Here is a 13,128-nt window from a genome sequence, read left to right as displayed (position 1 = left end):
TGTGGCCTCTTTATTTTAGCTGTAAGCAAAGTCTTAAAATATTGCTATTTCAGTAAATTGTAGTACTGTTAATAAATTGTTTATACCTGAAACATTGCTACTGTTCTTTATTTTCTCTCACCCCTTATTCTTATTTGCTCCTAGCTGTGTTATGTAACAGAGATGCCTGGGCAAGATAATGTAAGGAACTAATCATTGGTTCTAATTTTTAAATGTTTTGATGGTTTCAAACTGCCCTTCTGAGTAATTTGTAAAAAGGATAACTGAATTTGTCTTGATGCTTTGAATTTTAGTTATTGCTAGTTATGTGTGGATAAGATAAGGGAAAAAAACCTTAAGTTCATAAACTGGAATCTGTAACACAGAAACCTTAGAGAACCTGTTATGTACATGAGGAAAGTTTTAAAGGAACATTTTTGTTTTAGAAGCAGAAATTAAGAGGGTTAAGTTCTTTGGTTCGTAATGTATGGGAATATATATGGTGTCTAAACAGAACCTTCAAAAATCATGGCCAATCTTGGCTCCACTGGTTGCCTGATATGACCTTGTCTTTCTGTATCTCCTTGTCTTCCAGCTCGGAGTGACAGGAGAACCTAGAACTCAGGTGCTTGTAAAGAAAAAGGTGATGCGGTATATAAAGTTCTCGGCACAGTGCTTAGCTTAATAGTTTGTAATCATAAGTAACATTAAGAAAAAATATGCTAACCAATTCTTCAGCAATTGGAGGTATTTGAACTTGAGGGGCTATGGAAGGATTCAGGCATCCCCTGGAATAACTGGAATAACTCCAAAGTTGTTCCATTCTCACCTTAGGACTAATCTAAAAATCTAAGTTAAAAAAACAGACATCTCACTGGAGATGCATTAGCAATGTGATTTGTCATTTTCCCCCCAAATGACATTATTCTCCCCTCACTCAATTTCTTCCCCTGTATTGTCATATATTCATAACTTTAAGGCAAACCAAAAATTTCTAAGTTTTTTAATGTTGGAGAAAAATTTTAAGGACATTTTCGATAGGAGTGGCATAGTTTTAAGAATCCTAGTTGACCTATTTCACTTTGAGACTAATATATGATTTCTGCACAATGCAAGTAGTGTAGATTTTACATAGTTTCATCCAGAATGCGAGTGATGTCTTCTCATGGGCTTGAGGGAGTGAGCACTGAGCGCTGAAGGAAGCATAGCCACCCTTGACCAGGATATTTTTGTTAGATATCTGATTTATCATGCTATTTGACTCAGGACAAATAAGTTACCTTGATGGGAATTTTAAAGACCTCTCTCAAGGACTATATCTACAAAAACCTTATGTATATATTTAATTTTTATGGCTTGTTTTTGTTGTTGTCTTTGTCTTCTTTAGTCTTCAGATGGCTCAAAACGCAACCTTCTCTTTGTTATGTATTGCTATTCCATTGTGTTGACAACTATATGGACTCCAAGTATTGAGTTAACTAATTTAAAAAGGTAATATTTTTTCTACCATTGCTCCATTAACATTGTTTGTGTTTAGAGAGTTTCTCCTTCATATTTAGCTAAAATTTCTCTGTTGTTGAATTTCTCCATTTTTCAGTGGAGTTGTAAAATGTCTGTTGTATTCTCTTTAACTCCTACTCTTCAAGAGTATGATTATCCCTCAGGAAAAACAAATTTTTATATTTGCCCTAAGCTTTTTTTACTCCCTCCAGAAGTCTCGTTTTCAGTTCCTGGAGTCATCTTCATTATTCTTTTCAGGTCGATTTGGACCTCTAATAAGGATCTATCTAATTAGGATCTGTGGGTTTTACATAGAAAGAGTAAAAAAATGACTTACTACCTCGCATTTATAACAGCCCTGGTATGTTACCAATATCATGGAAACATCAGTTTATTATCACCCAGTGACCCATGGCAACCTTTATGCGTTTCCTAATCTGTTGTCATTATTTGTTTTTATTCAGTTGTCTTTGTTGGACAGCTTTCCATTTTTTTAAAATGATTTCTTCTTTAATATATTACTCTTTCAAAGAACTCTTTTGCAAATTACACCTAATAACGGTAGTTCTCTCTCTTGCTTCTTCTCTTTTAACTTTTGTCCTGTGTTTTCTTTGTATCTTTTATTCTAACCAGACATGCCATTGACTGTTAATCTTCAGAAAACACCTCCTGATCATATTTCTCCCTTAATTAGGATTCCTTCTTACCTATCAAAGACTACACTCCACATTCCAACATTAATAATTTCTCAAAATCAATGGATAATTGAACGTTGTCTTTGTTTAGGGCATGCATCTAAATGATGAAAATTCAAAGAGATAAATCAGAGTCCTGGTATCAGGGGACTTATTGTCTATTTTATCTTGATAGACTACTCATCAGTATGTATAAGTGTTACTGTTGTAAATGTGCTACTCAAAAGAGTAGCACAGGCATCAAGTGCTATGGGGATTCCAAGGAAAGGATAATGTGATAAATGATGTCTGGGATGGGATGGTTTTAGGTCAGGGTGGGACTTGTACTTTGCCTTGGGGAAAAAAAAAAAAGAGGTGAGTATCAGTGAGGCAGCCTACATTTGTCTGGGCTCAGGAACCGCCATGGGAAGAGGAATGAATGACTTATCTGATTGGTGAACTGGGGAGAGAGAATGAAGAGCCTCTTCTCCACGCCTGGTGGGCCTCTCTGTTCAGAGTCAGGCCCTGCCGGGCTGGCCTGGCATTGTCTAGCTGTGCCTGTGACTGGCTGGGGAAGTCTGCCCATTCTTGTCATCCATCTATGGCCATTTTTTCTGAGCAGCTCTATCAGTAACAAAGATGATGTCCTGACTCCCATTTCTCTCTTGGTTGCAAGTGAGCTTGGAGAAGAGGGTGGAGGACAAGGTTGGTGGAGTCAGAGGCATCAAACACCGAGGAGAGGAATACTGTTGGTTAGTTCCGTGGAAGAATGCAAGGTAAATGCCGGAAAAGGAGATTGGAGCCAGACTGTTCAGGGCTGCAGAGTGTGGGCTTTATTTTGTAGGCTGAGGATCCATTCAAATGTTTTGAACACTGAGTGTATATAGTTTTATTTTAGTACCATGAATCTGATAGTACTATAGAATACAGGATTCCTGTTTTACACAATTTTAAAAAACCTTACTGTACAATACAGGATTCCTATTTTATACCTTTTTTTTTTGACCCTTATTTCAAGGCTTCTTCATTTGGAATTCTTGGAAACTTCTGGCCTTGGAAGTTCTGAGTGTATGATGTCATGAAATACCCTGAAATCATAGGTAGGATATATTTTAGGGGTTATCTTCCCACAAGGGGTTAAGAATCACCACTAAACTCCTTTGTATTGTTTGCTTATAGGACATGTAGGAGAATTTCACCATTAAGTAAGATGCTTACTGTGGGATTGTTTGGTAATGCCTTTATCAGATTCTGTAAGTTTCTGTGTATACCTAGTTTGCTAAGGCTTCTTTTACAAATAATAAATTGATGTTGAATTTTCCGGGGTATTTTGTGGTTGTGTTTGTGTTGTAGGGGTGGTGGAAGTGACCTGAGGGATGGGCTTTATTCCTTGCTGTGAGCTTTTTGAGGAGTCAGTTGTATCCCCACAGAGCTCCAGAATAGCAGCTCTCAGCATGCCTACGGATCAGCTGCAGGACTTAGGTAAAAATCCAGGTTCTCCCACACCACTTCTCGAATCAGACTCAGTGGGCCTCGCTCAGCAGTCTGTAGTTTATCCACAAGCATCCCGGGTGCTCTGTTGCAGGTTGTGCCTGGACCAGCAGAGATACTGCTCCAGGGTGTTTCACTCCTATGTTATCGTTCTCAAGCATGAGTCTGAACAAGACACCTCTTAGATCACCAGCTGCTGGGGGTGAGGTTGAGAACTGTCAGGCACCACGGACAACCTGAGGTTCCCGGTGAGGGACCTAGAAGTCCTCAGAGAATGACTTCCTTTTAGCATGTTATGTAAGCAGTTATCTTCAAGAAGTGTACTCATTTTGACTTGTAAGTGAATAGATTGTGTCTTGTAAAAGCTCATGTCCGTTTCTTCATAATGGCATCTGTTAACTGCCAGGGCTGAAGTGCTTGGTGCTGAATGGTGAGGACTCAGGTCTTATGGGCAAAACCAGAAGCTTCCCGGTTGGGCGGGGGCGGGAGGGGGGTGTTGCTGGAGTGTGTGTGACCTGACTCTTCTGATTTTCATTGTGATACCAAACTCATGACCGTTTGTTTTTCAAAGGGACACGTGCTTGGAGATATTTTGCTTTGGTAAGGTTTAGGTGGACTATATATTTTCCTGTAGATATTAGTACAATGATTACATTAATCCTGATATTTCCTGTGCTATTTTAGCTTAAATTATTGCCTGGATTTTATGACTTTCAGAATGTTTGTGTTTGTCCAGAGGCCTTTTTTTCTCCCTACACGCAGGTTGGGTAAATACTTCACAAGGAGAAAAGAATGTTGGATTACTTTCTTTAATCACTCACATATATCCTTGAGGAAGAATAAAGTTAAGGTGGATTTTCTTACCTTAATCGTGAACAATCTTTAGCATGTCTGATTTGTGAGATCCAGTCCTGTGTACGACTGTTTCACTAAAACCCATAGCCACGCAGAGCTGACTTCCAAGTTAAGGGGAATAAACTTAACTCTCATGATTCCCACGTTGACTTCACATCTAACACCTATTTTTTCTTCTTGTCAAAGTGCTAGAGCCTTTGAAATAACTAAAGATGCATTTGTATTTTTGCAAAGCTTAGCTTTAGGTGAATCAGGCTGACACTTAGTGGACATAATTTCTTTGTGGTATTTCTGCCAAGGTTTCACGGCTTTTTTTGAAGTTGCTGAGTTTATAAGGATTCAGCAAAAATATGTATGAACACTTAACATGATGCCATCTTCTCTGTTTTGCTTGGCATTTGTTTTCTTAGGGCCTAACCGTCCTCCTTTTCTTGAATCCATAGAGGAGCACTTGGTAATGTCACCGATTCAAAACCTGGTTGATTTCCTCAGAGGGATCCTGGTTATGCTGGGCTGACTTTTATTATTTTATTTTATTACTAGAGGCCCAATGCATGAAATTCGTGCATGGGGGTGGGGGTGTCCCCTCAGCCCAGCCTATACCCTCTCCAATCTGGGACCCCTTGGGGGATGTCTGACTGCTGGTTTAGGCCCAATCCCCAGGGATTGGGCCTAAACCGGCAGTCGGACCTCTCTCTCACAATCCTGGACTGCTGGCTCCTAATTGCTCACTTGCCTGCCTGCCTGGTTGCCTCTAACTGCCCCCTCCTGCCAGCCAGGTTGCTCCCAACTGATCCCCTTTCCCCCTCCACCGGCCTGGTCGCTCCCAACTGCCCCTCTCTGCCAGCCTGGTCGCCCCTAACTGCCCCCCTATGCCGGCCTGGTTGCTCCCAGCTGCCCCCCCCTGCTGGCCTGGTCACCCTTCACAACACCGCCCCCCCCCCCGACCTGGTCGCCCCACGCAGCCTGCTGTTCAGTCATTTGGTTGTCCTTCACTAATCCCCCTGCTGGCCTGGTCATCTTGTGAGGGTGTGTGGGTCAATTTGCATATTACCTCTTTATTAAATAGGATTTTTTATTTTTTGGGGGGGCTGACTTTTAAAGTTCTCTGTGGCAATTCAGTCTTCCCGTGTCACCTGACTTTGAATCCCCAGTGTGCCCTGTGTGTGGAAAGCTCCAGCCTTCTGAGTGAGAGCCCAGAGTCTTTATTTATGTGTTTTAGACATTACCAAAGCCCAGGAAGGTGAAAAAGGTAGGTAGTGGGTAGGAGACAAGACAGACTAAACTCACACCTTCATCTCTGGGTGGAAGGGCTTATCTACCTGTCATTACTAATTGTCAAATGGTGGGAAAGACAGAGGGTAGACTGTGAACTAATACTATTTGGTTGGTAATTTTCTTTTAAATTCTTATGAAGCTCTCCAACACTTTAGTGCAGTGGTTCTCAACCTTGGCTGCACATTAGAATCACCTAGGAATCTTTTTAAAATCCTTTTAAAATCTCAGAAATCAGTATTTTAAAAAGATTCCCATGTGATTCTAATGTGCAGCCAAGGTTGAGAACCACTGCTCTAGTGACTTGGTGCCTTAGGGAAGGAGCTGAGAGGGAAACTCGATCCCTTTGTTTGACCTTTGTCTTATTGGAGGCTTTGTTACAAAGGAATGTTTATTGTCTAGTTTCCAAGTCCCTAACTTTCTACATCAAACTCCAAAAAAAATAAAGCTACTATCACCATTTATAATAAGTCAAATGTATTTTGGATTCGGAGTCTGGCCTGGGGCAGGCACAGTTCCTAGAAGGAGATAGAATCTTCCCTCTGGGTCTGAAGACAACTAACATGTCTCCAGGATGCAGACTACCAAGGGAAGGGTCCTGGAGTCAGCCAGGGGCTTCCTTTTATGTCCTTCCCTCTGACTTCAGGGGCCTGGCAATGGGAAGCAGCTGGTGACTCTCTCTCTCTGCTCTGGAGCCCCCTGCCACCCCCCTTGGGCTGGCTTCCCAGCTCGGAGCCTGGAGGAGCACCAGAACCCCCACTTGCCCAGCCCAGGGGAGTATGCTTTCAGGAAATGGGCTGAGTGAACGGACAGCAGCTGGTGGGAAGATGAGAATGGACCTCCAGGGGCTTTTAAAAGGGCCATGAATTCAGCTCTCCTCTCTGTGCTCACACAGTGGGAACAGGCTGGCAGCAGGGCTGGATAGTGAGTAGGGAGGAACGAGTCTGTGTCCTGCTGTCTTCTCCTTGGTCTGGAAGCCGCATTTCCTGTTCTGCCCTTGGGTTTTCATGCTGTTTCTAACCTTTAAAAGTCAAAGATTTGGCCTTTCTGTTACCTTATTTGTCTCCTGGCTGTTTCTGGCCTCTTTCTACTCTTCAGATGCTCTCTGTCCCAATTGCACTTGGCTTTGGAAGATCAATCCAGGTAGCCAACAGGGGAGTAGGGGCTGGTTGTAGGGGATTTTACATTAAACATGTTTGAGAAGAAGGGGTTGGCCTTCTTCTCAAACACCCATGTTTTTTTTCTGCTTGTTTATATGCAGGCATATGTCAAATATATTTTTAAAGGGAAAAATGCTGCACATGACAGGATATGAATTTCTTTATAGCCTAAAGGAATTGATGTTTTGTTTGTTTTTCAGCAATAAAAATTTAATTATAGTGGAAGAGCAAAGTGTATTTGGATGAACTGCAATAACAAGAAACAATACAGGTGGAATAGAAACTACTCGTTAAATGGTTATTTCATTAAAGACACTCATTTAAAAAATAAAAACACACACACTTATTTATATTTGAAAGCAGCAGAAGCATACTTTGGAAAAATATGCATGTGAACTCCTGGTGTTTTTATTAGATAGATGTAGAAGTGAACATTATATATATATATTTGTATGTAAATTTCTCTGTGTGTCTGTATTAGTTTCCTGTGGCTGCTATAATAAAAGTACCACAAACTTGGTGGCTTAAAACAACAGAATTGATTCCCTTAGAGCTCTGGAGGCCAGCAGTCCGAAATGAGTGTCAGGGGCTAAAAGCAGGGTGCCAGCAGGGCAGTGGTTCCTCTGGAGGCTCCAGGGGAGAATCCTTTCTTTCCCATTTCCAGCCTCTAGAGCTGCATTCCCTGGCTCTAGGCCCCTTTCTCCTTCTAATAGCATGGTATCTTTCCCCTCACTCTGCTTTCCTCTGACTTTCTTTTTTTCTGTCTCAAATCTTGGCCCACCCAGGTAATCCAGGATAATCTCATATCAAGAAGCGAAATCACATCTTCAAAGTCTTTGTCACATCAAACAACATTCACAGGTTCTAGGGATTAGGATGTGGACATCTTGGGAGGCCCTTATTCGGCCTTCAGCAAGTGTGGGTGTACGTGTGTTTAAATTCCCTATCTCTGTCCCTTGAGCTGGTTTAGGAGCAGGTACTCCCTTTCTCCTCCCCGCCCCCCCACTCCCGCCCAACAAATAGCAATGAGCATACCTGACCACCCAATGTCTAGTTCTTGTATCTAAATCCCAAATAATATTCTTCACTAAAAGGGACCAAGTTTTTATTATATTTTATTTTATTTAAAAAAAAAAAAAAAGGCTGATTCCAGAGAGAAGAAGCCTGGAGCATCCTACTTTACCAGAAAGTAAAGAAGTGTTCAGAGAATAATGAAGACATATGAAAAAGACACCGAAGCCAGCTAGAAAGAGCTTCCACTAGGCATTTCGGACACTGAAATAAATAGTGGATTACAACCCATTGGATAAAATAGTAAATTCAGTCCATATTGATAAAATAAACTTACAATTTGAAAGTCCAATGAGGAGCAGGATATTTCTAGTTTCTAAGTGTCTTTCCACAGCATCTAATTAATGACAAAGAGGAAAAGTTTAAGTTGGCAGTGGAGAAGCCTGGCAAATCAAAGTGACTATGATCAGTAATGGGGCAAATTAAAGTCCGGAACCTCTAATAGGATGCAAAGAGAGCACCATCACTTTTGGGATAGCCCTGTAAAAGATTCATAATCTGAATTTCATCAGGGAATGTAACGACAAACGGAAGCTGAAGAATACTCTTCTAAGTAACTGGCCTGTAATTTTCAAAACACATTGCCGTCATGAAAGTTAAGGAATATAATGTGAGTTCTAAATAGCCAGTTGGAAGTTCCAGGCTTCACTATAGGAGGATCTGGCTAGGCATTTGTTAGTGGCCCCTGATTTAATTATTTGGGTCTTCTTGGGTAGGTTGCATTCTGCAGAGGAAGCTCTTCAGATCTCCTGCCTGCAGGGTCAAGTGTAGGGTGCATTCCATAGGCTGCTTGAGAGCAGCCAAAGCACCTCAACCAGCAAACGAATCCCCCATCCACTGTGGCACCCTTGTATCAGCTGTGCCTGGTGTCCTCAGGCCAGGTGTTCTTTGGAAAATCTCTCCAGTGAATAAAGCTTTATTCTTGTGCCTGGGTGGGGAGGTGCCATTGCCTAATGGAGTAGAGGAAGGGATCTAGGATATAACTGATAACCATTCCTTTTCACCAGTCCTACTTGTGTCAGTCACTCCTCTCCCCACCTCCCCTTTGAGTATTCTGTGGTGTGACTTGGATGGGTTCTGTATTCCCTTTTACCAGGATTTAAATTACCTGTCATCTTAAACAATTTCTCATTCCTTTCCTATTCCTTTAGCTTTCTCTACCGTGTCACTTTACTAGACGGCATTAATAAAGAACCACAGACTGGGTGGCTTAGACAGCCAGAACAAAAATAACTTCCACAGATCTGGAGCCTAGAAGTCCACGATCAAGCTGTCAGCAGGGGTTGTGTTTTCTGCAGCCTCTCTCCTTGGCTTGCAGATGGCCGCCTTCTCCCTGTTTCTTCATATGCTCTTCCTTCTGGGTGTCTGTGGCCTTTTTATAAGGACACCAGTCATACTGGATTAGGGCTCATCCTAATGACCCTATTGACCTGTCTCCAGGTAGAATCACATTGCAGGCACGGGGTTTAGGGCTTCAATATGTAAATTTTTGGGGACACATTTCAGACCTGTAACACCTAACCATTGCCTTTCGTAGCTTTAGCACTGAGCTGCTAGTCCCTGCCCGCACTGAAGTTGGCATGTGTGGTGCCCTGTTTCCATGGGCCTGACTTCTGCTGAGTGATAGGAGCAGATGGGGTTGGACAAGACGTGGAGTGTGAATGTTGAAATGAAGTCTTGGTTTTGAGTGAGTGAGTTTTTATTGTTTCAATATTTTTATTGATTTCAGAGAGGAAGGGAGAGGGAGAGAGAGAGAGAAACGTCAATGATGAGAGAGAATCATGGATTGGCTGCTTACATGGATGTTTCTGTCCTTCTCCAGCCTCTCATCTTTCCAGACTCTGCGGGTATTAGTTCCTTAGAGGGTCTTCCCTAACTAACCTACCTAAATTGGGACACCAAGTTCCTCTTTTTACCAGCCCGAAGTTCCCTAAACACAAAATTTTAATATTTCTTCTCTACTGGGAAAAGGGTAATTAAAGACCTGTGATTATCAAGCATGTAACCCCAAAAGGAGTGTGCACCTTTTTCCCCCCCAAAGATGTATTTTACACATTATGAACATTAAGTGATTATAGAGCTATTTTAAGAAATTGACAATCTCAAAATTGTACAAGTTAGCTCTTTGATATCAGTGTACAAGAACAAAGAGAGGCCTGCCCACTGAGCCTGCAGTGGGGTGAGGGGTTCATCACAGCCCCATCATGGGCCTTCTCACTACTGTCACATCATTTCTGCTACAAAGGATACAACAGATGCCATAAGTTTCCCTCTTTGAAGTAGTTGCCTGGTTGCTGATAAAACTCTTCATATCCCCCTCTCCTAAAGTGAATGGTCATTTGCTGCACAGACATGGGAAACATGTCTCATTAGAGGGTAGAAACCAGTGTGGGCAATGTCTGGACCGGAAAGAAGCAGAGTGGACTAGGTCAACTTTCTTTATGTTTTGAAATTTCTACTTTATTACTTATTTTTAATCAATCGTAGTCCAGAGAAGAGAGGCCTTCCGTTTTGTGTCATTTGTCTAAAGCAACGAGGAAGAAGATTGTAGGAATTCAGAATCAAGGCATGAACTACTTTCACAGTCACCTGTGTAATGTTTCTTTCAAATAAGCAACTTTTAAGAATGCCAGCGGCCACTGGGACAAATCTCAAATTTAAAACAGTTAGAGTGAATGGGATGCTGGGCACTTCCATGCCTTGTTTGGCTGAATGGGGTTCCGGATTAAATAAAAATGTGGTCTTTTTTGGGGAAAGACTCCTTTTTGTTGGCGCACTTTAGCAGATCCCACACATAGCAGAAATGTTCCTGCTTTGGGCTGTGGGTAAGATAATGTTTGGAAAATGAATTGTCTAAAAATAAAACACAGTTGTCTAATCGAAAAAAAGTAATGTAAACCTAATTTTAAAAAATTCTACCATAATTCTGCCTTCCAATCAAGCCAAACTTTTCATGCTTTTTTATTTCCTCATCCACGTTCATGTGTTTATCTTTTCTTACATAGTTGTAATCTTGTAGTCATCCTCTTGCGTTCTGACTTCTGGCAGGGTGTGTTTCATGTTTAGTGGCTGTGTAGCACTGTAGCAAGTCATTGCTTAACCAACTTCTTATTGGTCGGTTTGCTTTAGGATGTATTTTAATTATGCCTTTGTTTTCTGATTTTGCAGGCAGAGACGTTTGTTTGGGTTAACAATGCATCAGCACATTCCCAGAGTGTTGCCAAGGCCAAATATGAATTTTTATTTGGCAAATCTGAAGAGAAAACTCCAGATACTAGTAAGTGTTTCCCTTCCCTCCTCTTTCAAGTCACTGATTAAACTAGAGGGTGGAAAATCTCAGGAGCTGTGAATGCTTCAAGCACCCATTTGAAATCACCTAGAACAGACTACAAGGGTCACATCCTGCATTTCTGAATTCTACATCAGGGAGTGTTAGCATGTCTCGGGAATTAAGAAAGGGATATTGTGTGTGATTAGGAGCCTGGGCTCTGGAGCTAGACTTCTGGAATTTGAAACTGGCCTTGTAACTTATGGGATGTGTGACCGTGAGTAAGTTATCTGATGTATTTGTGGCTTATTTTTCTACTTGGAAAAGAAGATTATAGTGAAGCGTGTCTCAGAATTCTTTTGAGGATTAAGTAAATTGACATATGTAAGGCTCTCAGAACCACACTCTGCATGTAGTAACTGCTATAAAAGTGTTGGCTCCTGCTATTATCATCATATCCCTGACCTTTGAAGATGACGTTCAGAAGGACAGACCTGACTTTCCTCACTGTCCGAGACTGATTTCTGTTTTGGGTGGACAAGGAATGTGAGCTAATGTAGTTGTTCAGTTGAAAAAGTCAAATAATACATTTGATATATGTTCGGTGGGATTATATAGTGGACCCCAAAATATTTGGGTATATCAAGAATGCAGTGTATACACTGCCATTTAATAATCCCTTTTCCTTAATAATGAATGTCTACTAGATATTTCAATAGCTGGGGACTGTTAGTAAAGTTTAAAACAGCTAAGTTAATTTTAAAAAATCATTCAGGTTTTCTCACAGGTCCCAATTTGCTATTTATCTTGGACCATAAATCCCTAACTGTTCTGGGCTTTCGGTTTGGGGCAGTTAGTCATCTATTCACCATTTCTCAGACAGGGAGACTGATTAGACTCACTCCAATACTCCTTCTTGACATAGCCCTAACTTGGAATGCCACATGGTGATTTTGTGCTGATAAAGCTTGTTTTGACTTGGATAAAACATGATTTTTACTTTGCTATGTAAATCCAATGTCTGCATATCCTCTGACTTACTGGTGGGTGGAGTTTGGTTCTTCTTTACTCATAGGTTTTGCATAGTTTTCCCTGTGTACCGGAGGCAAATCAAAATGACATTTTAAACCCCCGTTCCTTATCTGCCCTGGTAAAAATGGTTGGTATTGCTTGTTTTGTGTGATGTTATTCTGCAGGTGTGAATATGTGCATGCATTTATTGACCAGATATACTGAATGAGCACGTATGTGCTGGGCACTGTGAGGGTACAAAGTAGAAGATGCAGTTCCTGCGCTTTAGCTTATTGTTTGGCCGGTGGGAAATGTGTCTGAGAGTGATTGAAGGAAGGGGATGCTCACTGTCAGCTGTGCTTGTGAGGACTCATGGAGGAGGGGAAGTTAATTGGTTCTTAATAACTAGGATCCTGATAGAGCTCTGGGACAGGGCATGTTATGAGGAAGGGTGTGGTGGCAGAAAACATAAATTGTTTGAGGAACAGGGAGGAAACTAGCCTGATTGGTTTGTAAAGCATATCAGTGAGAGATAAGTTTAGAAAGATAACCGTTAAGAAAGGGGCAGCCCTGGCCAGTTTGGCTTGTTGGTTAGAGCGAAAGGTCTAGGCAGGGTTTGATTCCGGGTCAAGGGCATGTACGTACCTGAGTTGCAGGCTCCATCCCCAGCCCCTTTCGGGGTGCATGTGGGAGGCAACCAGTTGATATGTCTCTCAGAGATCGATGTTTCTCTCTCTCTCTCTCCTCCTCCTCCTTCCCTTCCACTCTCTCTAAAAATCAATGGAATAAATATCCTCCAGTGAGGATTACATAAAAAAGGACAGGGGCAGAATCTTGTAGGGCC

General features: G+C 41.6%; 1 protein-coding gene across 4 annotated transcripts in view; it reads left to right on the top strand.

The window, feature by feature from the left end:
• The window catches only part of PSD3 (pleckstrin and Sec7 domain containing 3), a 526,912-nt gene that overhangs the window by 185,909 nt on the left and 327,875 nt on the right, over positions 1 to 13,128 (top strand). For 3 of the 4 annotated variants that reach the window (XM_059685223.1, XM_059685224.1, XM_059685225.1), the window contains one exon: positions 11,174 to 11,282. The exons of the other annotated variant lie outside the window; for it this stretch is intronic. In XM_059685223.1, the coding sequence (XP_059541206.1) occupies positions 11,174 to 11,282 (109 nt within the window). The remainder of the gene's footprint in view (positions 1 to 11,173; positions 11,283 to 13,128) is intronic. 4 annotated transcript variants of the gene reach the window in all.

Source organism: Myotis daubentonii, chromosome 2 (assembly GCF_963259705.1).
Source record: "Myotis daubentonii chromosome 2, mMyoDau2.1, whole genome shotgun sequence".
Taxonomy (NCBI): Eukaryota; Metazoa; Chordata; class Mammalia; order Chiroptera; family Vespertilionidae; genus Myotis; species Myotis daubentonii.
The sequence above is the reverse complement of the archived record's forward strand: the minus strand, read 5'-3'. Positions and strand labels throughout refer to the sequence as shown.